Genomic DNA, 26,986 nt, shown 5'->3' with positions numbered 1-26,986 from the left:
CCTCGAACTCACAGAAATCCACCTGCCTCTCAAGTGCTGGGACAAAAGGCATGCGCCACCTCGCATGGCTCGGTTCTGTTTTTAGCTAAGGTCTTGGTATATCCCTGGCTGGCTTCAAGCTGTCCATCATCCTTCTGGTCATCCGAATAGCTAAATTACAGGCGTGCATCACCACACCAGGCTTATTCTTACCCCTGCTCACCTCTCTGGCTTTCCTTGGCCAGCTCTCCTCCAAAAGGCCTTCCCTAGCTTTCGACCCCTCCCCACCCAGGTTTCCTCTGGTGGAACATTCCAGACCTGAGTGTTAACGCCCTAAGCCGGAGCAGCAGTTCTGGGGAGGGCTCGAGGTGGCTGACTTCTGGAGCTAGCTGAGGACTCGCGAGCCCCCCAGGCCGCCGGAGCGCACGCTGTGCACCCACGCACGTGACCGTCAGCCCGAGTGAGTCAGCTTTCCCACCCCCAGCCTGCCAGTGCGTTGCCATGGTTACGGGACTAGCACCGGGGCGCGGGGCGGGGCCGGAGCCGGAGGCGGGGCCTGCGGGCGTCCAGTAATCCAGGTTTCTCAACCTCAGCCCAGTTACCATTTCATCCTCATTGGTGAGTTTGGAAAATAGGCTTCCTTTCAGGTTTCAGCCTTTCTGTTTTGTTTTACATGTTATATAATACTATTTCTTTTTAATTGCTGGTACAGATAAACGTATAAATACAGCCTGCTGAGTTCATGCAGTGTTGCTCGTATGTATATGTTTTTAGAACTGACCGCTTGGTGTTGGATAACCCAAGGAGAGGGCTCATCTCTGGGGAAGACTGACTCTCTTTCAGCAGCCCTCGAGTGCCTTTAGCTCTTCCTCTAGGGGTGGGGCCTTGTAAGGTTTTCTCTTGCCTCCTTGGCATGTCGGGTAGTGTTGTCATAGTTCAGACCTGGTTTAGGCAACCATGCTGTTGACATTTCGTTGATGCAGCTTCCCTGTCCTGTAGAGAAGACACAGTCTCTCAGCAGATGTTCCGGTCCCCAAGTTAAACGTGTGTCAACCTTCAGCATGAGTCTGTGAGAACTGGAGTCATTGGTCGTGAGAATAAAGCAGGTCCAGTTTTATCACAGACATACTGAACGTGAACTCAACAACGGTCTGGTTAAATAGGGCAGAACTTGGCCAGCTTGTAAGACAGAAACTGATCTGTGTTCTGCTGAGCCCCGTGGGGCCCAAGGCTAGATGTGGTTTTGGTTTTTTGTTTGTTTGTGTGTTTTTTTCATTTAGGTTGTAGTGTTTTAAGGTACCTTGTTTCCATACGACAGGACCCATCTGAATGCAGTCCACCCACTTGTCACCCAAGCAAAAAAACACTCTTTCCAATCTGGAAGAAAAACTCACTTACTAAACAAGGGCCAATAGCTCCCACTTCATATGTATATGTATGTATATATGTTTTAATACATGTATGTATGCATATACATATATGCATGCATATATATACATTTTCATATGTATATATGCATGTGTATATGTATGGGATTTAAATATATATCATATATGTGGTATCTAAATATGACTTCAAGACATCAGCACATGTGTATTCAAGAAATTTGTAAAAGTGAGCTGGGCGGTGGTGGCGCACGCCTTTAATCCCAGCACTCGGGAGGCAGAGCCAGGTGGATCTCTGTGAGTTCGAGGCTAGCCTGGTCTACAGAGCGAGTTCCAGGAAAGGCGCAATGCTACACAGAGAAACCCTGTCTCAAAAAACCAAAAAAAAAAAAAAAAGAAAGAAAGAAAGAAAGAAAGAGAAAAAGAAATTTGTAAAAGTGGACCAGCCAGGTGACTCAACAGATAAAGGACACCTGCGGCCGAGTCTAAATGACTTGAGTGTGATTCTTGGCACCCACATGGTTGCCCTTTGACCTTTGTAAGTGTTCCCCCAAACAAAAATAAATGCAATTAAAGAAATTTGTAAAACTGGGCCATCCAATTCTAAAGTTACTACAGTTCCACCAAAAATCAAGCGATTTATCTTTAGAGAAAATTGGCATCTCAGCATGGTGGTACATGCTTGTAATCCCAGCACTTGGAGGAAGATTAGGAGTTTAAGGTATCCTTGGCTATATACTAGCTGAAGGCCAGCCTGGGCTACATGTGATGCTGACTCAAAAAAAAAAAAAATCAAACAAGCAAACAAAAAAATAAGGTCTAGCTGGGTGGTGGCGGCGGCGGCGGCGGCGGCGGCGGCGGCGGCGGCGGCAGCATCGCACGCCTTTAATCCCAGCACTTGGGAGGCAGAGGCAGGCGGATCTCTGTGAGTTCAAGGCCAGCCTGTGCTACAGAGTGAGCTCCAGGAAAAGTGCAAAGCTACACAGAGAAACCCTGTCTCAAAAAACAAAACAAAACAAAACAACAACAACAAAAAGGTCTAGAAAGACAGTTCAGTGATTAAGAATACTAGCTGCTCTTCCAGCAGACCCATTTTCCATTCTCAGTACCTACATGGTGGCTCACAACCATCTGTATCCCTAGTCCCAGGGGACCCAACACCTTCTTCTGGTCTCCATAGGCACTGCACACATATGGTGCACAGACATACATGCAAGCAAAACAGCCATATACATTAAAACAACACACACACACACACACACACACACACACACACACACAGGCTGCAAGATGGTTCTCTTGGTAAAGACACTTGCTGCCCATTATTCATAATAGCCAGAACCTGGAAACAACCTAGATGCCCCTCAACTGAAGAATGGATTAAGAAAATGTGGCACATATACACAATGGAGTACTACTCAGCAGAGAAAAACAATGACAGCAGGAAATTTGCAGGCAAATGGATGGATCTAGAAAATATCATCCTGAGTGAGGTAACCCAAACCCAGAAGGACAAACATGGTATGTACTCACTCATAAGTGGATTCTAGATATAAAACAAAGGACATTCAGACTGCCACCCACAGATCCAGAGAGGCTACCTAGCAGGGGGACCCTAGGATGACTGTGACTTATAATAAGTTTTGGTTTTGCCCAATCACTGGGCAAGACTTAGTGAAACATTTCACTATGAGGATAAGAATTTGTACCGCATCAAGCTGATGGAAGAAAATGCTGGCTGTACTTTCAGGAGGGGAGGCTAAAATCTTTTTAGACTATGGATTAGCCTATAGAAAAATGTCTGCCATAAATTCAACAGTGAAGGGGATGATGAATAGGAATCTCACTTATATAATTTAAGTAAAACATAGCTCTCTGAACAGATGAAGATAGGTTTCTTCTGTATCCCAGAATCTAATCTATATTTATATGTATAATTCAGCTATCATTTGGCTTAAAAGGGCTTATTGGGAAATGTTATCATTTTGCTATTTTCTACAGAGAAAATATTTTCCAGTTTTTTTATGTTAAAAAAAAAAAAGACAATGGGCTGGAGAGATGGATCAGAGGTTAAGAGCACTGATAGCTCTTCCAGAGGTCCTGAGTTCAATTCTCAGCAACCACATGGTGGCTCACAGCCATCTGTAGTGGGATCTGAATGCCCTCTTCAGGTGTGCAGTCATACAAATAGAGCACTCATACCAAAAAAAAAAGACACTTGCTGCCAAGCTTGACTGCCTAGATTCACCTCCGGGATTCACATGGTGGAAGCAAAGAGCTAATACCAGAAAGTTATCCACACATATTACACACAACCACATCCACACAAAAATAAATGTAATTTAAAAAATTAAAAAGCAAACAACAATGAAACCCAAACCAACCAAAATCCAAAGCCATCTAGATTATTGCATTTATTGCTGGAAGACGTGAACCAGAAAATGCTCAGCAGTTGCAATACAAGGCTACATCAAAAGTCAAGAACACACTCTGATTCAGGGTGGGCCTGTAGCTCAGTAGTAGAGTATGGTCTGGATACACGAGGCTCTGGATACATTCCCCTATACTAACAGAAAATCAAGCTTTTGCCTTCATCCTGGAGAGATGGCTCGCAGGCTAAGAGCCGTTGGCACACTCTTGCAGAGGACAAGAGTTTGGTTCCCAGCACCCACACAATGGTTCACAAGTACCTCTAACTCCAGTTCCAGAGGACCTTGTGTCCTCCTCTGGCTTCCTTGGACACCAAGAAAGCATATGGCACACATTCATACATGCATGCATGCACTCAATAAAAAACTCATACACAGAAAATGAAATCTTTTGTTAAAGGTTCTGTCTTAAGTCACAGTTCAAAGATAGCCTTTAGATGGAAGTTCAAGACTAGCCAAGGATGAATTCACAGTTTTAGAAACTACTTCAACCTGCAAAACATGCAGATTGTTAATGAGGCTACGTCTGGGAGATGCAACAAGATGCATCTCGTGCTATTAGAGTCATTGGCGAAAGGGCTGTCTTCCAGAACGAATGAGGTATCTTCCTGGGGAAATTGTCCAGCTGTGTTTCTATTTCTCAACTTGAAACTAAAGCCTTGATTGAAAAGCAACTAATGACCTTCCATCTTTGTTGTGGAATATTATTTTAGATGTGTTACATTTGTTTCTGCTGGGGAACATTTGTTTAATGATGCAAAGATGTGTTGCATTCTTTTATGCTGCATTTGTTTAACTCTATGAAGCTGTGTTACTTTGTCTGCCTAAAAACACATGATGGTCTAATAAAGAGCTGAACTGCCAATAGCAAGGCAGGAGAAAGGATAGGCGGAGCTGGCAGGCAGGGAGAATAAATAGGAGCTATCTGGAGGAGCAAGAGAGGTAGGAGCGAGAAAAGGGGCGAGCCACCTAGCCACACAGCCAGCCAAGGATAAGAAAGAAGAAAGATTTGCAGAAATAGAGACAGGGAAAAGCTTAGAGGTAAAAGATAGACAGGATAAGTTAAGAAAAGCTGGCCAGAAACAAGCCACACTAAGGTCAAGCTTTTATAAGAAAAAAGTCTCTGTGTATGATTTATTTGGAGCTAGGTGTCAGGCCCCCCAAAAGAGCAAAGAATAAAAACAAAACAACAACAACTCTACACCTTCTCCCAGGCCTACTTGGCAGTGTGTTCTACAGAGCTACAAACCCTGAACCCCTTCAAAAAAATTTTTTAAAGGCATCCAAAAGGAAACAATCACATATAATTGGGCCATTTAGGATAGCATATTATTACATCTAGATTTTATTTAAGATTATTTTGTTTTGCCATGTGATGGTGATGCACGCCTTTTAATCCTAGCACTTAGGAAGCAGAGGCAGGCAGATCTCTGAGTTGGAGGCCAGCCTGGTCTACAGAGAGAGTTCCAGGATGGCCAGGACTACACAGAGAAACCCTGTCTTGAAAAAAATTATTTTATTTTACATGTATAGTTATTTTCTGTGAATGTATGTCATTGCCACATTTGTGTGGAAGTCAAAAGAAAGCATCAGATCCCCTGGAACTGAAATTTATGGATGGTTGTGAGCTGCCATGTGGGTGCTGGAACCTGAACTAGGTCCTCTGAAAGAGCAGTGCTATTAACTACTGAGCCATTTCAGCAGCTCCACATCTGAATTTTAAAAAGTTAAAATTAGCCATATGTGACTCATACCCTTATAATCCAAGTACTTGAAAGTGTAGCTAAGAGGAGCAGGAATTCAAGGCCAGTTCTTGGCTACACAGCTAGTTTTGTCCTAGGATGGGCTACAAGACACCATTTCAAAACCAACCAAACAATAACGAAAAAAAAGAAAAAGAATTAGGACAGGCATGGGGGTACACAACTTTAATTCCAACATTTAGGAGGCAGAGACAAGCCAATCAATGCCTAGAGAGTTCTAGGCCAGCCAAGGTTACAGAGTGAGTCTCTCTCTCTCTCTCTCTCTCTCTCTCTCTCTCTCTCTCTCTCCTCTCTCTCTCTCTCTCTCTCTCTCTCTCACACACACACACACACACACACACACACACACACACACACACGAGTTAAAATTACCTGTAGCATTATGGAATATTTGAACTGTTATCAATAGACGTTGGAGGAGGTCAATGGCAACCTCCCCCATGATAATGCAGCTAGTGATCTAGCTTCACTCAAAACTAACCCTTGAAGCATATCCACTAGAAGATGTGCCCATTAGTAGTCTACATTACTCAGGAGGCTGAGGCAGAAGAATGAATGGCTGTCACTTCAGCCACATAGGAGACTCAGGGAACAAACATAGTCCCTACGTTCTACCAAATGGGAGCAGTAGTTCAGGAAGGATGCTAATGCCTCTTATTCTTAGGGCCTCAGGAATGACTCGACCAAGCAGCACAAAGGTCTCCAGTGGAGAGAACACTCCCCATAGAGAATCCAAGGCGATGATGTCATCAAAGGGTTAATTCTAGACAGGGACGCGGGGGGTGGGGCGGGGGGCGGGACACGCAGCTGTCAGGTGGCGTCGGAAAGATTAACTGCGGTGAAGAGCTTCACGTCGGGGAAAATCGAGTCCTGGGAAGGGACAAGAGGTTACCCACCCCGAGTTGGCTCCACAAAGCATGCGCGCCTGTCTACGACTGGCATCACCACAGATTCTTCGTCTCGATTACTTGCAGCGGGTGAGGTTCCCACGGGGGGCGTGGCGTGGCGGGCGCGGTCTGGGTGGTGACGAGAGGGTTAACCACCGACTGAGCCCGGGGGCGGAGCGGGCCGCCGGGCGTCCTGCGTCCCCGCTGGAGCCGGAAGCAGTCGCGGGTCAGGGGCGCGCCTAGCCTACCCTTCTGGGTGCTTCGGCCGAGGTCCCTGCGGGCTGGGGAGCCCAGCGAGGTGCGGGAGAGAGGGCGGGTGTTAGGGACGGCAAGGGGGATGGTCCATGGTGTGGTCGGAGGGGCGAACTCGTGAGAAACTTGGGGGGCGCGGCACAGATGGGGTGAAAGCAGAGTGATGGGCCCAGGAGGGTTAGGGGGCCAAGAGCAGGCTGGTTGGCACCCACGGGTGAACAGACGACGGGAACGCTAGCGAAAGATGCTGCGCCTCACACTTTTCTTCCCACGCCGCTCCAGGGGACGATCCGGAGCTCAACTTTCAGAAGAGAGACGCCCCAGCAAGCCTGTTTCGAGGATCCCATCAGCTGCTCACCTCATGGGCCAGACGGCCCTTGCAAGGGGCAGCAGCAGCACCCCCACCTCGCAGGCCCTGTACTCTGACTTTTCTCCTCCGGAGGGCTTGGAGGAGCTCCTGTCTGCTCCCCCTCCTGACCTAGGAGCCCAGCGACGCCACGGCTGGAATCCCAAGGACTGCTCCGAGAACATCGATGTCAAGGAAGGGGGGCTGTGCTTTGAGCGGCGCCCTGTGGCCCAAAGCACTGATGGGGTCCGGGGGAAGAGGGGTTACTCGAGGGGCCTGCATGCCTGGGAGATCAGCTGGCCCCTGGAGCAGAGGGGCACACACGCCGTGGTGGGCGTGGCCACTGCCCTCGCCCCGCTGCAGGTTGACCACTATGCGGCGCTTTTGGGCAGCAACAGCGAGTCTTGGGGCTGGGATATTGGGCGGGGAAAACTGTATCACCAGAGTAAGGGCCTTGAGGCCCGCCAGTACCCTGCTGGACCTCAGGGTGAGCAGCTAGTGGTGCCAGAGAGACTGCTGGTGGTCCTCGACATGGAGGAGGGGACTCTGGGCTACTCTATTGGGGGCACCTACCTGGGACCAGCCTTCCGTGGACTGAAGGGCAGGACCCTCTATCCTTCTGTAAGCGCTGTCTGGGGCCAGTGCCAGGTCCGCATCCGCTACATGGGCGAAAGAAGAGGTGAGACCCGGACTAGGAGTCGGGAGAGAATTGCCACTCTTGGCAATGGTTTGGGGTGGAAACCCATGCTTGGACCACAGAAAAGGGGGCTTCGTATCACTTTGGCCTGTCCCTTAGATGGCCTTGGCTCTAGCTTCACTCTCAGGCCTTACTGGATGTGTGATGCAGAAATCCAGAATCTTAGATCTCCTCTGCCAGGTGGAGGCAGAATTGCAGAAACGGGGGAGGTTGAGCAGACTCAGGAGTTTGAGGACGTCTGGCTGGAGCTGCACCTCTCCTGACCTTGACTTTCTTCTCTCAGCAGAGGAACCACAATCCCTCCTGCACCTGAGCCGCCTGTGTGTGCGCCACGCGCTGGGAGATAGCCGGCTTGGCGAAATATCCACTCTGCCTTTGCCCCCTGCCATGAAGCGCTACCTGCTCTACCAATGACCCGGTAGCACCAGATTGTGCTGGCACCTGGCCATCGGCAGTACGGTGGGCACAGGTGGAGAGGCACCATCGGCCTAGACAAACAACAGACACGCCAGTGAAGCTGAGGGGAGGAGAGGCTGGGCCCCTTCACTAACCCTTAGAGAGGGGCAAGACAAGGAAGAGACCGCAAAGGCTGTGGCAGCCTGGTGCAAAGCTGTTTGTCAAGTAAAAAAACGAGATGTATTGTCACAGCGCCTCTTTGGTTTTTGTTCCACCTGCCCCCATAGAGTCCTGTCACTGGGAAATTACATGGAAACGTGCAATGATGACCAACTACAAGCTCAGGGCCAGGTGTTTATTTCCCTTACATGTAAGATGGTTCACAAACACAATACGAGGGCGGCGCTGTGGGGGAGGGCAACATCCGCGGCCTCCTAGAGCAAGAGGATCTTAGCCTTGGTGTACACTGGGAAGGGAAAGGTGATTTCACTCTCTTGCCCTTGCTAGGGCCTGAAGGGACGGTCAGTTCCCCTCTTTCCATCCACCCCCCAGCCAGGAAGCCATCTTGGTGAACTAGGTGACATATTTCATTCTAACCACTGTAAGTGGTAAAGGGATTGGCCTGGTCCCAACCATTATAGGGAGGTGTAAAAGGTTCAGGAAGGTACCGTGTGGATTAGGGACACAAGATGAACAGATGACATCAGAAGCATGTGTCTGGTGGGAACAGTTACTAAGCTTCTGGGTGACCTAGTCCTGGCCTAGTGAAGGGTTGGGGAGACGGATGGTGCTTATTGTTTGGCATTGATGATGTCCACAAATTCAGGCTTGAGGGAAGCACCGCCCACGAGGAAGCCGTCCACATCAGGCTGGCTTGCCAGCTCTTTGCAGGTTGCTCCAGTCACAGAACCTGTGACAGAACAGGAACAGGAAGATGGCTTGGTCAGGGACAGGACTAGCACACTTGCGCCTGTCTCCTCTCTGTGGGGCCTCAGTCTGTCTTAGCCCATTTCTACCTTGGCTGGAGCCAAACCCACTCACCTCCATAAATGATTCGGGTACTTTGAGCCACCGCATCAGAAACATTGGATTTCAGCCACCCCCGAAGCTTCTCGTGTACTTCCTGGGCCTAGAAAGAGGAGGCAGATTAAATAAAACCCTTCCTGTTCCTTCAAAGAGAACACACACACACACACACACAACACACACACACACACTCGTGCTTGGACAGTTTAGTTTCTGGAAAAGCCCTGGGGTCAGAGAATAGCAAGGCCCCAATCCCAGCCAGGCCTAGAGTGAACATTCTTGGCAAGTCACTCTTCTTGAGGCTGGGGGCCCCTGTGGTTCCTGGGCGGTTACCTGTTGAGGTGTCGCAGTCTTGCCGGTACCAATGGCCCAGACAGGTTCATAGGCCAGGACAACTTTGTTCCAGTCCTTCACGTTATCTGCAGGACAGAGATCAGGGAGAGAACAGTGAAGAGGAAGGAGCTGCCAGCCAAGCTCGCCAGGGTGTAGCAGTAATACCCTACAGCCCCTGGTGGGCTCTTTTTCCCTATCCATTTTTTAAAACAATGTGTGTGTGTGTGCCAAGGCGCACATATGGAGGCCAGAGGACAACTTGCAGGAGTTGGCTCTCTCCTACCATGTGGGTTTGGGGGTCACACAGGCCCTCGGCTAGGCAGTAAGCCCCCTTACCCACAGAGCATCTCAGGAGCCCCTAGTGGCTTCTGAAGGAACAAAAGTGACAAGGCCCACCCCCTTTTCCTGCCTCAATCAGGCAGGCTGCAGGGTCTCTGACCTGTGACCCCAGCCCTGGGGCCCTTCCAGGCTCAAAGGCCTTTCTCCAGAGGTACCTGCGATGACTTTGGTTTGCTCGAAAACCACCTTCTCGGTGATGCCGGCCTCCCTCTCATCTAACTTCTCCCCGATGCAGGCGATCACTCCAAGGCCCTCGGCCAGAGCGTGGGCCACTTTCTGCCCAATCAGCTGTTGAACAAATACAGTGAGACATCCCTCTCGATGAAAGCGTCTCTCCCACCTCCCCTCCTGCTTACTGACCTCATCAGACTCCCCGAAGACATGCCTCCTCTCCGAGTGCCCCAGCACTACCCATGTGGCTCCTAAGTCTTTGATCATGCCAGGGCTAAAACAGACAGAAACACCGAGGTTCAGCAAGGAGCCTCCAAGGAAGTTTCCCTCTACACCCCTCTCTGCCTCCATCTCACCTGATCTCCCCAGTGAAGGCCCCATTGGTCACTTTGTAGCAGTTCTGCGCAGCCACAGCAATCTTGGGATCTAGCTTCTGCCTGGCGAAGTCGATGTAGGCGGTGGGGGGTGCACAAACCACCTCTGAGAATGAGATCAAGGAAAGCCTTCATTCTCCAGGCTCGCTGTCAGGCCTTCACCCTCTCGGCTCTATCCTCCTGCCTTTCCCATTCCAGAAAGATGACCTTTGTCCACTACACAGTCCAGGCTGGGCCTGTACCAATCCCACAGCCTCCCTAATGCTCCTGTCAGGCCCCAGCCCTTAACCTGCCCTCTGCTCTTTTAACAGCTGTGGCTCTAATTTCCTCAGGCTATTCTGGGAATGGGCACCTCCTAGACTCAGCATTCTCCGGGGGCCAACCCTTTCTAAAATAGCCCATCCCACTACTCCAACCCGGCAAGGATGGTTAGCATAAGGAGAACAGGCCACCTACTGGAGTTTGTATTGGCTCTTTGGGAAATAAATGAGTGGACGATACCCTTCGGTCACTCTCAAGGTTCTCTGATTTAGGTGGGTAGGAGGGGAAGGATGGAGGATAGTATCCGTGAGCAGCAGGGAGTTGATTAGCTCTCGGAGACCTTGTGTTTTCCTATTTCCAGACTGAGGAGATCTGTAGGATAGCTTTTCATTCCCAAACGGCTCAGCGTGTTTGGCGCCTGCTCAGTCCCTAAGGTGGAAGGCAGGAGTGGCCCAGGCTGTGGAGGGGTAGGGATGTAGGAGCCCCCAGCTCAGCGGCTGGCCGAAGCGAGCTGCGGCGAGGGGAGGAGTTTCGAGCTACGTGCGGAGACGCACGGATCTAGAGACCGAGGGGGCAGGTAGCTGAGAGCCCGCGCAAGCTCAGCTTCCTCCCCCACACTCTGGGGGACACGTGCCACTTTTCTTGATTATCCACCCGGACACTGGTTCCGCTTCTTAACCGTGGCCTCTAGCTGGTGCAGCCCCGGTCCACTCGTAGGGGCGACCTTCCACCCAGCCCCCACCCCAAGAAGCCCTTTCCCGATCCACAGGCCCGGGGCACCATTTAAATGTCTTCCCCCTCAGCACATCTCTATGCTGCCCGGACACCAAATGGCCCCTGTCCCCAGGCCAGCATCCAGGTCCACACGGATAGGGAGTAGGTGCTGCCACGCCCGATCTCCCCCTCCCCCGCACCGCCGCCGCTCCCAAAAGGAGCTCACCGGTGTCTGCGGGCACCTTGGCCGCGTTCAGGGTGCAAATGAGTTCTCCCAGGCACTTCTTCCTCCCGTTCATCTTCCAGTTGCCCCCAACGAAGAACTTCCTGGAAGGCGCCATTGCGCAGGGACTGCTTGGTTGAAGGTCAGCACAAGCGCGAGGCCCTGGCCACTGGCCACTTATATAGAGCGCTGTGAAGCAGAACTCCTCCTCCTTCCCGCCCTCCGCCATGGTTAGCCCGGCCCCTTGCTGCTAGGCCTTCCCCTCCGCCTTCCCACCTCCCGGTGTTTCGATATTCTGACGGTTCTCCTTTCTTGTAGCAACGTTCTAGGGGGTTCCGGGGGCGCAAACGTCCCGCCTGTTGCTCGGCAGTTGAGATGTTGAGCCTCGCGCTCAGAGAAACCAACTTGGCGATTTCGAAGGCCGGAGGGTATTTCCCGTGGGGCTGGCAGCAGCAGGGCCCTGAGCCGAGAGCACTGAGGCGGAGAGCACCTTTCCAACTCTGAAAGCGAGCCCTCTCCCCCCAGCACAAGGCAGAGCCATGGCTGAGGAGCCTTTCCAGCAATCACAAGGGGAGGGGCCCAAGTGTTTCACAAATAGCGCTGGTGATTTCTGGGCTTCTTGTCTTGGCCAAATGGAGCAGAGTGGGATGCTAGTGTGTGGGGGGGGAGGGGGGGCGCAGATTGGCTGCGGTTTTGTAAAGTGTCAGCTACTACCAGTATGGACTGCCCACTGCCCACTGCAGCCCCTCTATTTATCCAGCAACCGTGGGGCTAGACCAAACATGGTCAGTAGTGGGGGGACGCAGCCACTCTTCTGGAGTCTCCCTTTATTCCACTTCCCCAACCCAGTTTTCTGAGCACTTCTACAACTAGAGACAGAATTGCCTAGCGGTGGAGGCAGGGCAAAGGACCCCAGTTGGGCCTCTCTGAACCTGCCCGCTCCAGTAATTTTCCCTCTAAAGAACTAAACAAAACCAGCCAGTCTTTGTCCTTTTATTCACATCATGTGTTTTGGCATTTTTCCAGAGGACCAAAGAGACAGAACGGGAGGCTGAGGCAGAAGGGCAAAGGGGGGGAGGTGTCCCTATTTCCCTCATATCCTTCTTTGCCCAACCACAAGGGAGCAAACACATAAGGGAGGGGAGGCACAGTCGCTCCCTCCCCTGGAAGGATGCATAAAGCCACACCCACGCACACACAGATAAGACCCCTCCCCATCGCAGGGGCTGGGCCATCACAGAGAAGCTGAGCACTGTGGATTCCAGGGGCAAGGGAAGGAAGCAACAAGGTCCCATTGTGGACAGGCAGTTGGCCCCTTCCTGTCCCACCCCTGCTCTATCCCCAAAGTCTACTGAGTACCCCTCCTCTTTGCTTGGCCATTCTCCCATGGCCTCCAGCTCTTTCCGGCTGCTAGGGACAAAAAGAAAAAGGGTACAGAGCAGGGGGCTGAAGTCCATCCCTCAAACCCTGCCGCTCATGCCAGATGGTCTGTCCCCTGCCCAAGTGGGAAGGGTTGAGGGCAGGCTCTTAGCTGACCACTCTCTGGTAGAAGTAGATGTAACCCAGGTCCTTGGGGGGCTTTTCGGAGGCACACACTTTCTGGTCGTTGTAGATCACCCATCTAGGAAGTGGGGGAAGGGACAGAGAAGGATGAACAAAGTGGGCATCGTGTTCAGCTCTCAGGTAATCACCTGAGACCCCTGAGGTGTTTCTGGGGAAGAACCCCAGCTTTCATTCTATGCTGAGATCCCCAAATCTACAGTCCAGCTAGCAGTCTGAAAGGAGCTCAAAATCCAGAAAGATCATTTCCTATTTGATGTCTTCAGACTGTTTATTTAGAGATGGGATCCCAACAGCCCTGGCTATCCTGGAATACTATGTAGACCAGGCTGGCCACAAACTCAAGGAGGTACCTACTTCTGCCTCCACAATGCTGGGATTAAATGTGTATACAACTACATCCGGACAGATTGTTTTCTTCTTTTTTTTCCAGACAGGGTTTCTCTGTGTAGCCCTGGCTGGCCTCAAACTCAGAGATCCAACTGCCTCTGCCTCCTGAGTGCTGGGATTAACGGTATGTACCACCATGTCCAGCCAGATTGTATTTTCAAAAACTACAATTATTTATTTTGTACTAATGTGCTTGAACCATGGTCAGAGGGCAGTTTTCTGGTTCTGGGAATCTAACTCAGGCTGTCATAATTGACAGCTAGTGTCTTTACTCATTAAGATCTTGTCAACCACTGGGTAGTGATGACGTATGCTTTAATCCCAGCACTCAGGAGGCAGAAGCAGGCGGATCTCTGTGAGTTAGAGACCAGCCTAGTCTATAGAGCGAGTGAGTTCCAGGACAGGCTCCAAAGCTATACAGAGAAACCCTGTCTTGGAAAACAAAACAAAACAAATCTTATCAGATCTTATCAGCCTAGATTGTATTTTTTTTTTTAAATCATCTTCCACCCGTTCCTGTGAAGCTGGAGGACCAGACAGACCAATGTTTTCTATTCTCCTTTCCTTTTTCTTTTTTAAAAAAGGAGTTTTAAAGTGTGTGTGTGTCTTTGGGGTGTGTGCGAAGAGTGACATGTCATCAAGGCCAGAAGAAGGTGCCAGATCCCTGGAACTAGAGTTACAGATGATCGTTAGCCTCCATGTGGGTGCTGGGAATGGAACCCAGGTCTTCTGCAGGAGCAGCCAGTACTCTTGACCAATAAGCATCTCTCTAGCCCACCCCTATCCCCCTTTGGAGACAGGGTCTCATAGAGCCCAGGCTCACCATGTAGCCAAGGATAAGCTTCAACTCCTGGTCACCTGCCTCCACCTCCAATGCTAGCACTGCAGCCATAAGCCACCCCCCACACTACTGACCAGCATTTGAGTAATCACAGTCTTTGCCACAGTGATTTAACTTTACTGCTGCCACAGGCAATCCATAAACAAGCAGACGACGATGTACTAGTAAAAATCATTTACAAAAGCAGACAGCCAGATTCAGCCCTGGGGTGTGGCTTGCCTATTCCTGTGGGAGGCATTTTTTTCCTGCCTTCTCCTACAAATATTCTAGGGACTGACTTCCAGGTTGCCCTTCCTCATTCCCACCAGCACCTCTCCATTCACAGTGCATATTACTAGCCACTTACCTGCCTTCCTTCTTGATGTGGCAGACATAGTGACCACACATAGTAGAAGTGCCCATGTGACTAATGAAGGCAAAGAGCTGATACTCTGGAGAAGAAAAGAAAGATAAAGCTGAGGAGAAACTATGAGGTTCCTGTGTGACAGTATTTATCAGCTCAAACCCAGGACAAGAGTTTCAGGAACATGGGGCAAAGGGAATCTCAGCTCCTAGAATTCCACCCTCACGAGCCCTATCAGAGGCAAAGCTTCTAACCCCTCAGACCGGAGGGCACAGCACTAGAATGCGGGGTATGGTGCAGCAGACAGCCTCGGTTTGCTCTGATGCTCGGGGACACTCACTTCCTGGACCATCCCGGACTTTAGGTCCCACTGGCACAGACTCAGAAATGGAGTCAGCAGCTGAGCGTCCCTCTGAGATGTCCATAGCAGCTTCTGCATCTAGGTCGTCAATGTGACTGAAGATCCAGTCTACAGCCCGTTCTAAACTATTGTTCTTGGAGAGGAGGGAAGTGTTACTTTTCCTAACGAATCAGGCAGGCACACCAACACAGTGGCTATCACAATCACACAAGGGGCAGCCAGCTTCAACCACACTACACTGGGTTTTGGTTCCACTAACCCGAGGTGTTAAGATAACGTTACTCCCACCCCCATTTTTCCCCATGGCTCCAAGTCCTTAGCTGGGGCAGCCCATACCGTGGCCCGTAGAGCTTTCAGGGCCTGGTCCCTCGAGAAGCCCATGGAAACAATTGTGGTCACACAGTCCTCTGGTGGGGGGTCAGCTGCTGCACTTGTAGAACCAGGGCCACTGGAGCCAGGCAGGATGAGGGGGTTTGCAAAATCTGTGGACGGGGAAGGGAGGAGTGTTTGCAGGGGTGGATGGAGGCCCTGCCCCATCCTGGTCCCCACCTCTGCCTACCTGGATCATCCATGTGTGACATGACCCAGTTCATGGCTGCTTCAGCTCCACTGTTGCCTGTATAGTAGACAGCTTTCCGGCAGGCATCCATAGGGAAGCCCATTTCCACCAACTGTATGATAACCGATTCATCCAACATGGGTGCTGTGGTAGAATGGTAGGCACTATGACTTACTGCTACTGTTCTACTTGTTTCTTTACCCTCCCACATGCCAAGACTCTAGTCTCTTCCCAATTCCCTATTACATGTTTTTCTCTTCCAAGGATAGGTATTTCATAACAGAACTAAAAGCAGCCACAGCAAAATGTGGACCTGGTATCCCAAAGGTGATCGACTTTCTGCCATTTATGGACCATGATACCCTTCTCCCTCCCCACCCAAACCAAGGAAGTAACAAAGATATAGAGGTGATTAGCCAAGGGCCAAGGCTACTGACACTCATATGAGAATGAAGCTGGAGTATTGTAGCCAGTCTTCACATCCAATAAAGGTCCAGAGGAAATTGGAAAGGGAGGACAGGAGAAACATAAAGGATGGAGGGGCAGTGCAGAAAAGCCCTCCCCCATTAGTAAGGGAGAGAGACAGGCAGGAAGAAGAATCACTAACATGTCGGAGAGGAGAAGTGAGGGGAGCAGAAGGAGTCTTCGTCTTCGTTGCCATAGAAACCAAGGCTACCTTTGGGCTCATCCGGAGTGACCAGGGGTGGGGCAATGTCAGGCAGCTCCTCCTCTCCTGGCTGTAGCCCTGCTCCCCTCAACTGGGAGATGTCTAGCTCCTCTGGCATCTCAATGGACACATCTGCAATTGGAATGGCAGGAAAGGGTCACTTCAGTAGCTCCCTAATGGTCACAGCAGACCCTCAAGCTCCTGCCCCACGGTTTGGAACTGCTCTTAATAGGTCCAACCTTGGGATACATGTGGAAGTCTAGGGGTCAAGGGACATATATTCTAGTCCTAAATCTACTACTGTCTGAGCTACAGACAGGCCAGGGGCCTTTCACAGTCAGAGTGCCTTAAACATCTGTAGGTCTCAATTTCCTTATCTAGAAAATGAAATCAGTAGTGTCAAGGACCTGTAGGACCTGCTTTAAGGTTATCACAATAAAAATAGTTATCAATTAGAAAAATTTTAACAATAAAATCAGTTGTAAATCACAACTATCAAAATAGTTTTAGCCAGGCACCATGACACATGTCCTCAATCCCAGCACTTGAGAGGCAGAGGCAGGCAGATCTTTATGAGCATGGGGCCAACATAATTTACATGGCAAATTCCAGGCCAGCTAGGGCTACACAGTGAGACCCTGTCTTAAAAACAACAAAAAAAACCCAAAAAAGTTTTAATTAGTCTTTTCAAACTAGGTACATTTTGAAACATACACAAAATGTTTCCTCTTTTAGAGAAAAATCTGAGGAACACTAGTTGATATATGTTAAGAATATCTTTTTCTAGGGCTTTCTACATTACCACCCTCACCCCGACCAGCATACCCAGTTTCTTGGGCACCCAGTCTAAGCCAAAGGTGAACTTCTTGATCTGGATGACCAGGTAGTCAGGGAAGGAAGCAAACCGTGTAGTCCTGGAGAGAGAAAATGTGCTGGTACCCCAGGACGCTCCTTTCTCTACCTGGATTTGAACTCTCTTAGATAAAGTCCAGTATCCAGGAAGAGACTCCCTTTCTTCTTGCCTGGGTAGGGGTCAGGGACCTACACAAGGGGCTGCAGGAGCCAGGAAGAGGACTATTTTATTGACAGAAGCAGCAATGGGCTGGGGACTTGGTCCTTAAAACTGAAGCACCTCTTCAGATCTCAAGGCCATGCCAGTGGCCAAAAGCAAGCTCTTTGCTACAAGTCCAATTAAGCCTTTAGCTGACCACTAAAAGCCTGTGCTCTGGCATAATGGAGAGGATGTGCAGAGGCCATATTGGAAAAAAGCCTGCACTATAAACGAGAAGCATCAGGAAAGGATAATGTAAGAGATGCAGTCATCACTGCGTCCATCCTTGCTGGGGCCTCCTGGTCCCCTCAGGAACAAAACCCCAGGTCCAGGGGATTTAACCTTGAGAGCTCAACCAAAAGGAATGAGCAAAGAGCCAAGAGGCAGATATGTCTTTGATGATTACCCCACCAAAGGCCTGCAGCTCAAACCCGGGCCAAAGGACATACTTGACAGCTACTGATTTCGCCTGTAGGGCTGTGCTCCAGAAGTCATCCACCTGCTCAGGGGCCCCGTAGGCTTCCAGGCAGGAGCTGAAGGGCACCTGGGCCCGAACCAGTTCTGGCAGTGGGACTTTCTCCTCTTCAGCTTGCCGCTTCTTCTCTTCATACTCTAGAAGCTCCTCTGGTGAAAGAATTGGGTGGTGTACTCTTAAAGGATGTCCCTTGTTCTATGTTCAGCTTTGCCCTTTATTCCTGTTCTTCTACCCCACCAAGCCTACTGGACATACGTCCCATGTACTTTGCCTGTCATCACAACAGTGCTAACAGGCTGCAGGAAAGATTAACGCCATTCCCACTGTGGCCCAGCTTCAGACCTCAGCCTCCATCCACACCAAGGCCTTGTTGAGCGAGCAAGCTACCTTTGTTAAGGGCTGCATCCATGGGCACAGGCAGCTGCATGATGTAGTCAACTCGCTGAGTGTACTTAACCTTCTCTGTGGCCAGGCATTTGATCTTTTCTTCCACCAAGAAGCGGAACACTTCATTTGGATTTTCAGAACTCCGGCAATTCCTCTATGGGGAAACAGGCAGGATAGGAAGGTCTGGGCAGCCAGGGAACAAACTGAGGCTCAAAAAATGTATCAGGGAACCAGTAGGGAACAGCAGTGGATTAGAAAATAGCCACTGAGGAGCACAGGGATGCAAGACAGAGTAAAAGCCTTCCCTAACTAACCACCCTTAACCCCGCTTCTCTACTTTTAACCCCCCAAAATAATCTATTTTTCTTTATAAGCAGTAAGTATTCTTGGGTTGGGGATGAACCCAGAGACTTGGGCATGCTAGGCAAGTGCTCTACCTTGGTGCCCTACCTCCCAGCCCTCTTCGTCTTTAATTGTGGCTGCTGTTCTAATCCTAATTGGGCAGATCACAAGAAGGCTTGCAGGTAAAGACCAGCACTTGTCTTGACTATTTTCCTCAGGTGCAAGTGCAGGTACTTGTACAGGGCACTAGTACTCAGGTACTAGACAGGGCAGGCTAACTGCAAACAGACTGCTGACTTACAAGGCTGGGCTTGAGAAGAGGAAGTAAGTGGGACCAACTGAAGGCAAACAGGAGAACCAATACCAGCCTCTCTGCCATCTTCCCATCCTTACCTCCACCATGTTGATAAGGTGAAGGAAGAATTCCTGGGCATCCTGCTGCCGATTCGTGGAGAACTCCGGGTGGCCCTTGCCAATGAGGGCCTTGAACATTCGAGGGGCAATGCCATCTTGAACTTCCTAGGCAGAGCCAGGGCAGAGACTCAGTAGCCACCCACTGACCTAATTTGGACACTTCCCAGCTCTTAGTTTCCCTATAGAATTCTACAGTCTGAAAAGGATAAAACCCTAAACTCACCTTTTGTTCTGGTACCTGCTCCCCATCACCTGACTCCATTGCTGGCTTGGAATATTCTCCAGAGAGAAGGCCATGGCCCAGCTTGGCCCTGTAATAACAGCCAAGGAAACTATTTAGCTTAGTCAACTAATGATCCTTGCAGCTATCTGTATCATGCTCATGACCCAACTTTAAACAAGTCTTAAGACCGTGTGTGGTGTTGTCAGGATGGGGACAAGAGGAACTCAGCTCAAGAGGCAGCCCACAGCTTCTAACTGTCCAGGGCTCTGATGATGCCCACCCAAGGTGGTCATAGTTTGTACAACAGCCTTTGTACGAATGACCTGACTACATACACCTGGGTGCTGAAGTCTTGGGTGGGGTCTGTTGGGGCATTCTGGAAGATCTTCTCCAATTTATCCACATACCTAGAAGGCAAAACAAATAAATAGGTAGGTAGGTAGGTAGATAGATAGGTAGATAGGTAGGTAGGTAGGTAGGTAGGTAGGTAGGTAGGTAGGTAGATAGATAGATAGATAGATAGATAGATAGATAGATAGATAGATAGATAGATAGATTTAAAAAAAAAAAAAACAGGAAAAAGGAAGGGATAACTCATCTAATCGCAGGAACATGTTCTCCCTAGAGTTATATTCTATTTCTCTGCAGCAACCTGTCCATTCTCCCTTCTCAACTAGAGAGCATGCAGCATGCTCAAGGCACTCTTCCTCCTGGCCTCCTTCCCAAGGTAGAGCCAAGGAAATGAGAAGGCTGTCCAGGATTAGAATAAACAGAAGTCACATTCTTTTGTTCTGCTCTGTTACTGGGGAGTGTATGCTAGGGCAGCTTTGTAACATGTTCCCTTCACAGGACACCCTCCATAAAAGAACAGGAGCCATTCTAAGAACGAGAGCAGACACACAGATACGAGGACACCTGAAGGCCAGCGTGCAAAGAGACTGGACTAGGAGAGGAGCAAAGATGTTAAGAGGTATTTGGTTTCAATCAACTAATAATTCTCTCAGCTTCATGGTCCTCCTTATGTAAATAAAAAATGTGGACAAACTAAAGCCTACTCAGGTTGCGAGGTACACAGCCAGAGACCAGCAGTAAAGAGAATCACTCACTTCCTCTGGAAGTCAGGGATGCTGAAGAGAACCTGGACCACAGAATTGAGGTAGCAGCTATTTCCCAGGTTCCGGATGCCCGTGTAACCAGGTCCAAACAGAGGCTTGAGTGGCACACCTGACTCCTGGATCAGCTCCCATTCACCAATCCGCTGGTTCATGTCTATCTCCAGCTCAGTCATTGTCTTGTCCGTCTACAGGGAAGGGGACTTTAGACTGGGCAAGAAACTCAGCCCCTGAAGTTTCCCAGAGTCTAGGGCAAGACCCAGGTACAGCCCAGGATTTATGGAATTGGGGCCTGGGCATGTCAAATATCATGTAGTCTCTAAGCTCCAGACTGGGAATCATTCTAGATCCATTAGTCATCTTTTGAATGAGGGAGTGAAATGACCAGGAGTCCTCCTACCCAAAATGTTTTTTCCCATTCTGAAGTCATTCCTACTAACCTTTAGATTCTCACTCAAAGAACACTTCCTCAGGAAATGTCCTGATCCCCTAGCCAGGCCAGGGCCTGCTATAAACTCTGGTAGTGTCACACTATTATCCATCTCTCAAACCACTGGTCACTGGTCAGCGGTTTGCAATTATTCATTTATTTGTGAACATGACTAAGACCCACCATGCTCCTAGACTGTGTCTATGAAACCAAGGAGAATATCTACTTTATTCATATAGTGACCAGTATGTAACAAGTGTTTGGTAGTCGTCACTGAATGACCAAATGACTGTAGACTTCTCTTCAAGAGAACTCCATACATCTTAGGGATTGGGTAACTTCAGCTTCAGGCACAGAAGAGCCACAGAGGCAGGAATGAAAATCTGACACTAATGGGGGGGTGGGTGGGAGGGAGCTCACCTTCTGCATCTTCAGCATGTCGATGCCAAAGTGGGACAAGTGCTCTGCCAAGCTAGGGTCCAGAACCATGTCATCCTCATCATATGAATACACATCTAGAGCAAAAGGCAGACACAGTGTGGGCAGGGGACATAGCCTGGCACTGGCCTATCCACCAATTCTACCTCCTGCCCAGAGGACATAAGGACAGCCAGGAAGGATCACCCTCTTGGCTCACTTGAGAATTAGTGAGGAACAAGCCCATCTGGAATTGGTTGTCAGAGGGAACAGGGTGAAACAGGATGAGGGTGGAATTGTGATTTTCTTTTTTTCAAATGCATATGTATGTTCACGTGTGTGCAGGGTTTTTCTGGAGACAGTTCTTATGTAGCCCAGGCTGGCCTCAAATTTATTACATGGTTGAGGATGATATTCAAATTGATCCTCCTGCCTCCACCTCCCAAGCACTGGGAAAACAGATGTGCACTAGTACACTACCATACCCAGATTTAATTACGATTTGGATTCTAACCTTGTACCATAAGCTACTACAGGAAGATCAGTTTGGAAAGACAGTTACTATCCAGATAATGGTGGTTGTCTCTGGGAAGGGGACAAGGATTGTGAAAGGCAGTAGTGAAGTGTTAAGTCTTCATTTCGTATCAAGGGGATACATTTATGTATCATTCGTGTCATGAAATGAGTCACTGGAACCCGTTAAGTGGGGAGGGGCAGGCGAGTACCGGCTCCATCGGGTGTGATGGTGCCCAGCTTAACCGCCAAGGGGTAGCCAGTCTCCCTGTAGTGCTCCACAGCATGGTTGTTGCCCCCGCTGCCGTCAAAGTATCGCCGGCCACAGAGGATGGAGCCGTCTGTCAGGTTGAGCCACAGGTTCTCTTTCATGTCACACTTGGAGCACTTCCAGCCACTGGCCCAGGGAGAAGAAAATGAGCTGAATTCTGGGTCTCTATGGGAGTGGCAGTGAGGGGCGCTGCAGGCCCCAGCCAGTCCAAGGCCCATTCTCCTCTTCTGGCTGTTTCCCGCACTGTTCACCTTCCCCCCATCTTCTTTCTGGTCTTGCTCCCTACCCTCTCTCTCACCAGCTCCAGTACAAGGGTGCCTGGCCTCTACCCTTGCTCTAGGGGTTGTGCCCAGAGCCTCACCAGGGAGGAATCCGCGCGGGGTTGTCCAGCTGCTTGAGGTTGAAGGCATGCTTAGACACCTGACGGACTTCTCCATCCCAAGCCTGCACCTCCTGCTTGCGGGAGGCCGAATCAGCCGAGAGCAGGGCTTCCACCGCACTGGTCACCTGGAGGGAGCACAGTCAGCCAGGACCCACCCTGCCCCACACACCCTTTCCACCCTCGGTCTCCAGTTTGGTTAGTGCTGTCCAAGCCACGACCACAGCAGCCCCTCCAGTCCTAGAATCTCTGGATAGGGTGGTAAGATTTTCATACCCGATCTCTGACAATGTCGGGAAGCCCCCCCAACCCATCCCGGGCGATCTCCAGGTAATCTGGCAAAATGACAATCTTCACGTCCTCGTCATATTCAAACTTCTCCTCGGTGAGGTCAAACCCACCTTCAACACCTGGTTATGACAGGGAAGAAGGAAGAAAGGAGGACAACTACCATTGGTCACTGGCTCTCCTCCAATGTGTCCCCTCAGGAGCGCTAAGGCCACTATCAGGCTCAGGGTTCTCCTAGCAGGTAGCTCACCAATTGCCAGCCGGGTGGGCTTCTTCCGAGGTGGGTCCCCAGTGCCTGCACTAGTGTCCTCTTCTTTCTGCAATGAAAAGAGGTTCAGAGGGCCGGGTGTGATGGTGCGTGACCTTGTCCTAGCATTCAGGAGGCAGAGGAAAGATCTCTATGAGCTCCAGGCTAGCTGAGGCTACAAAGTAAAACCCTGTCTCAAAAAGACAAAAATCAAAACAAAACAAAGAAAAAAGGAGGGTCAGGAGCAGCCCTGAGCCCCAGGGTCAGAACAAAAAAGGAAGATGAAGGAAAAGAATGGTTAACTGTACAATGGAATGAAGATAAAGACACAACTGTGGCAAGTTTCAGTGACACAAATGAGAGCAGGTGAAGGAAAAGAGGACACCGGGGGAGACGGAGGTGAGCTGGAGTATCAGAGAGGAGGAGTCTCAGCAAGCCTAGATGGAGGGCAGCAGTTCTCAACCTGTGGGCTACGACCCCTTTGGTGATGGTGGGGGTCAAACGGCCCTTCACAGGGGTGGCAGAGCAGGTCTCCTTCAAATCAGATATTTACATTACGATTCAAAACAGTAGCAAAACTACAGGTATGAAGTAGCAGTGAGAATGATTTTACGGTAGGGGTCACCACAGCAGGAGGAACTGTGTTAACGGGATGCAGCATTAGGAAGGTTGAGAACCGCTGCTGTAAGAGGATTTTCTTAACTAATGATTGATATGGGAGGGTCCAGCCAACCCATTGTGGGTGCCACCCCTGGGCTGGTAGCCCTGGGTTCTAAAAGAAAGCAGATTGAGCCAGTCAGTAGGCAGCTCCCCTCCATGGCCTCTGCATCATGTCCTGCCTCCAGGTTCCTCCCCTGCTTGAGTTCCTGTCCGGACTTCCTTCAAGGAAGGACTACAGTGTGGAAGAGTCCTCCCCAGTTCGCTTTCGGTCGCAGTGTCTCTTCACAGCAGTACTAACCCTAACTAAGGGAACAGTCATACAAAACAGGCACTTTGTGGAGTGTGCCTGGATGTTTCGAGCCCACACCACAGCCACTGTGCCTACCAGTCGCCGGGTCCTCCGGAGGTGCAAGTAGACGCGCTGGCCTGTCTTGTTGAAATGTCTCTCCACATACTGTTTCCCAAAGCCCAGGAATGTGTTCATGCAGATGTAGAGGCCACCCTCAGACTCCTGCAGGGCACAACACAAATAAGGAAACACAAGAAGGATGAAGTTTGGACATATGGGGAAACCAAGGACCAAGGGTCAGAAACTGATGGTTTCCTAACACTGTGTGGCCCTTAGCAACTTATCTAGCCTGCCGGGACATGCTATATGGCTAAAGTTCTCCCAGAATCCTCTATGAATTTGAAGACAGCCAACAAGCTCATGAGGTAGCTGAACAAGACCTCTCAGCCACCAATCCTCCTCTTGTTCATTCTTTGCGTGGGTTTCAATGCTCACCAATCAACCACAGCCTCTTCTTTGGCTCAGGAGATCCAGAAAGTAAATGGGGCTGGCAGTGTCAGGGCTTACATTTAGAAAGAAAAAGAAGTCTTTCCCGGGAGAAAAAAGGCCTACACTTTCAAAGCCATCACCAACCAGACAGACCTCCTAGACCAGAGGGGCAGAGATCGCAGTACCAAGCAGGCCATCTAACCCCGAGCTTGACAGCAGTCAGACTTTCCTTTGCCACTTTTCTACTACAAGAAAACCCTGGCTTTAGAGGAAAATACCTTGTCTGGGACTCACAACTAAACCTGAAGATAGATTAGTAAGGTCATGAAGTCCATCATTTTACAGCCACTAGCTACCCTACCTCATCCCTTTCCCCTGCAAGACCCCCCACTGATGCCCCATCAACCTGAAACCTCAAAGCTAGTCCCTTTTTATTTACCTTTGTTTATTTTTGAGACATGATCTCCTTGTGTAACCTAGGCTAGCCTGGAACTCACTATGTAGCCTGGGATGACCCAAACTTCTGCTCTGCCTCAGCCTCCCAGGGCTGGCTGAGGTTACAGGTGTGTTGCCACCACACCCCACTGAGACAGCTAGACGACATAAACTCATGAACAGGGAAGACAACTGCCCACCCTGAATCCTCCCCAAGGCTAAGCCAGTCTGCCAGTGCCTTCAGAAGAGTGACAGGAAAGTGGGAGGGGAAACTGAAAAAACGGAGTCTGGTCTCAGATCCAAGGCTTTGAGCAATAGGCACCCTTTTCCTGGAATAAAAGTCTCAGTGGCCTTGAAAATTTCCCACTGTGACAGTAAAATGAGGACACTATCTAAGATAGTTAGTGGACCAGTAAATTGCACTGTATCACTCCCTAGAATAGTGTAGGCTGCAATGTTCATGCATAAAGTATTTCTCACCACAAAGGTCAGCTACACTCTCTTTCTTCCAGAAAAAGAATCAGAAGATGATCTGATGTACTTGAGTTAGTTACTAAATCAAGTAGGCTACACTGGAGATTTCTTGCCTTAGAATGAAAAAAGGGAACGTGTTGGAAAATTACAAAACAAACAAACAAAACCAAAACCTCACCTTTTCTGGGTCATTTAAAGTAGTTACTATGGAGGAGACAGGAACAACTTTTAAGTTGTTTTCAGCATAAAGACAGACACACAGATGTCTGTCTTTCCCTCCTGGGAGGGAGGTGTGCACTCTCAAGTGACTTCAGATGAAAATAAAAGGTTCTGGTTTCTGGCTCGGATTGAAAACCCTGATGCTCTAGGCCAGCAGTCTTCCTTTATTTCTACCACGGCCAACTTGAGAGAAGCAGAGCATTATCTGGGCCTCAGGGCAAAGCCCGGCAAAGCAAGCAAACCACAAATCACAGTACTGGTCCTGGGGTGGGCATCACATCATGCTGCTCTACTCAGCACTCGGGACGCATTAATGAAGCCTTTCCACTCTGACTTGCAGTTTTCAGGCCATGAGCTGGTCTAGCTGAACGCCCTGGGCAGGGACCAACAGCCGCTTGAGGGGAGGGGTGGCGAGAGGGGCGGATCCCAACCACACTGCAGCCCTTTCGGTTTGGGCTGGAGGCTTGTCTCCAGCTGAGGATGACATAGGAAGGCAGAACTGCAGGAAGGGAGGTACCAGGTGGAGCCTGCAAAACGTGAAGCACGGTGTGGGTGGCGGCTTTGTCTAACTAGACAAGAGTGGGAGCAAGATGGTAAAGGGGCCTTAGCATCCTTCCAAGAAAGAAACCCTCTCTCGGAATACTTGACAAGGGGTTGTCTCGGCAACCTGTGAAGGACAGAGGAAAAGGGAGGGGGGCGCGGCCATAATTCACTTCAAGGAAGAAACGACTAGAGCTTTCCACTGGGTGTTTTTCCTCCTCCTTACCAATGACCCACCTCCCCATCCCCTGTCCAAATTAACCACGAATGGAGGATGCTTAACTCCGTTTTCGCCAAACTGGCCTTCTTCACAGCCCTCTTCCAGACTAGAGGCTGAAGGCCATCCCTTCCCAACCTCAACCCCTGCCCAGAACAGTGGGGAGTCGCCCCTAGTCCTCCCACATGAAACTACAAAACCCGGAGAGCCCTGCGCAACATGCCAGGCCACCTCCAGGCCTTTTTTCTGGGCGTCGCTTGGGGGATGTAGTCCACCGATCAGGTTCCAACTCTATCTTAGAATGGTAACAAGGGACAGGGGCAACTACAATGCCCATAATGCTTCACGAGACAAGGCAGGGGCAAAGCGAGAGCGGTACCTCCCGGGAGTGGTAGTCACACCACAGCTCCAGATAATGAAAAGCAAAAGCAGAGCGTCGCGGGGAAAACTACAAGTCCCAGGGTGCATCGCAAGGAGGCGGTAGCCCCAGGCTTGCAGGCCTGGCCGAATGACCAGGGCGATGGAAGGAAGTCGTGGTCGCCGCGGGCGTGGGGAAGGGGCTTACCGGCGTGTCGAAGGAGAAAGCGCACTCGTCCTTGTGGACCCGGTCTCCCGCCTTGGGGACACGGATCGTCGGTAACACTGACAGCAGCGCCTCCTCACTCAGCTCCGCCATGACACCGGCAGCAGCTCCTCCTCACACAGCAGCTCCCACTGTCCCTAGTCCCCCCCACTCCTGCTCTCGCGTCCAATGAGCGCGGCTCGCTAGGCGCATGCGCTAAAGGCAAGACACGCGAGAACGGCAGTTGGACTCAGCC

At 50.2% G+C, this 26,986-nt stretch overlaps 3 protein-coding genes across 8 annotated transcripts; 1 reads left to right on the top strand and 2 right to left on the bottom strand.

The window, feature by feature from the left end:
• Window positions 1-311: 311 nt before the first annotated feature.
• Spsb2 (splA/ryanodine receptor domain and SOCS box containing 2) lies at window positions 312-8,383 on the top strand. 5 transcript variants are annotated; one of them, XM_037204144.1, is made up of 4 exons: window positions 312-439; window positions 6,221-6,533; window positions 6,978-7,720; window positions 8,022-8,383. In XM_037204144.1, exons 3-4 carry the CDS (start codon window positions 7,057-7,059, stop codon window positions 8,150-8,152), a joined length of 795 nt encoding a protein of 264 aa, XP_037060039.1. In that variant the 5' UTR covers window positions 312-439; window positions 6,221-6,533; window positions 6,978-7,056; the 3' UTR covers window positions 8,153-8,383. The 5 variants fall into 5 exon arrangements, with proteins under 5 accessions (XP_037060039.1, XP_028748168.1, XP_028748167.1 ...); XM_028892335.2 differs by lacking the exon at window positions 312-439 and adding an exon at window positions 515-597; XM_028892334.2 differs by lacking the exon at window positions 312-439 and having other exon boundaries at window positions 5,899-6,533.
• A 92-nt stretch (window positions 8,384-8,475) lies between these two features.
• Window positions 8,476-11,840, bottom strand: Tpi1 (triosephosphate isomerase 1). Its single transcript, XM_028892332.1, has 7 exons — window positions 11,579-11,840; window positions 10,360-10,483; window positions 10,193-10,277; window positions 9,988-10,120; window positions 9,494-9,579; window positions 9,176-9,263; window positions 8,476-9,044 (listed from the first exon to the last, which is right to left on the bottom strand). The coding sequence occupies exons 1-7, from the start codon at window positions 11,802-11,804 to the stop codon at window positions 8,926-8,928; spliced, it is 861 nt and encodes a 286-aa protein (XP_028748165.1). The 5' UTR covers window positions 11,805-11,840; the 3' UTR covers window positions 8,476-8,925.
• A 712-nt stretch (window positions 11,841-12,552) lies between these two features.
• Usp5 (ubiquitin specific peptidase 5) lies at window positions 12,553-26,927 on the bottom strand. 2 transcript variants are annotated; one of them, XM_028892355.1, is made up of 20 exons: window positions 26,734-26,927; window positions 23,891-24,016; window positions 22,849-22,915; window positions 22,587-22,720; window positions 22,293-22,438; window positions 21,873-22,057; window positions 21,151-21,245; window positions 20,295-20,488; window positions 19,524-19,595; window positions 19,189-19,276; window positions 18,945-19,070; window positions 18,210-18,363; window positions 17,797-17,971; window positions 17,122-17,210; window positions 16,237-16,428; window positions 15,630-15,773; window positions 15,407-15,552; window positions 15,050-15,203; window positions 14,713-14,797; window positions 12,553-13,196 (listed from the first exon to the last, which is right to left on the bottom strand). In XM_028892355.1, the coding sequence occupies exons 1-20, from the start codon at window positions 26,842-26,844 to the stop codon at window positions 13,103-13,105; spliced, it is 2,577 nt and encodes an 858-aa protein (XP_028748188.1). In that variant the 5' UTR covers window positions 26,845-26,927; the 3' UTR covers window positions 12,553-13,102. The 2 variants fall into 2 exon arrangements, with proteins under 2 accessions (XP_028748188.1, XP_028748189.1); XM_028892356.1 differs by having other exon boundaries at window positions 16,306-16,428.
• Between the last annotated feature and the right edge of the window lie 59 nt (window positions 26,928-26,986).

This window comes from Peromyscus leucopus, chromosome 3 (assembly GCF_004664715.2).
Source record: "Peromyscus leucopus breed LL Stock chromosome 3, UCI_PerLeu_2.1, whole genome shotgun sequence".
Lineage (NCBI taxonomy): Eukaryota > Metazoa > Chordata > Mammalia > Rodentia > Cricetidae > Peromyscus > Peromyscus leucopus.
Note: the sequence above shows the minus strand (reverse complement) of the source record. Positions and strands in the feature narration are given on the sequence as shown.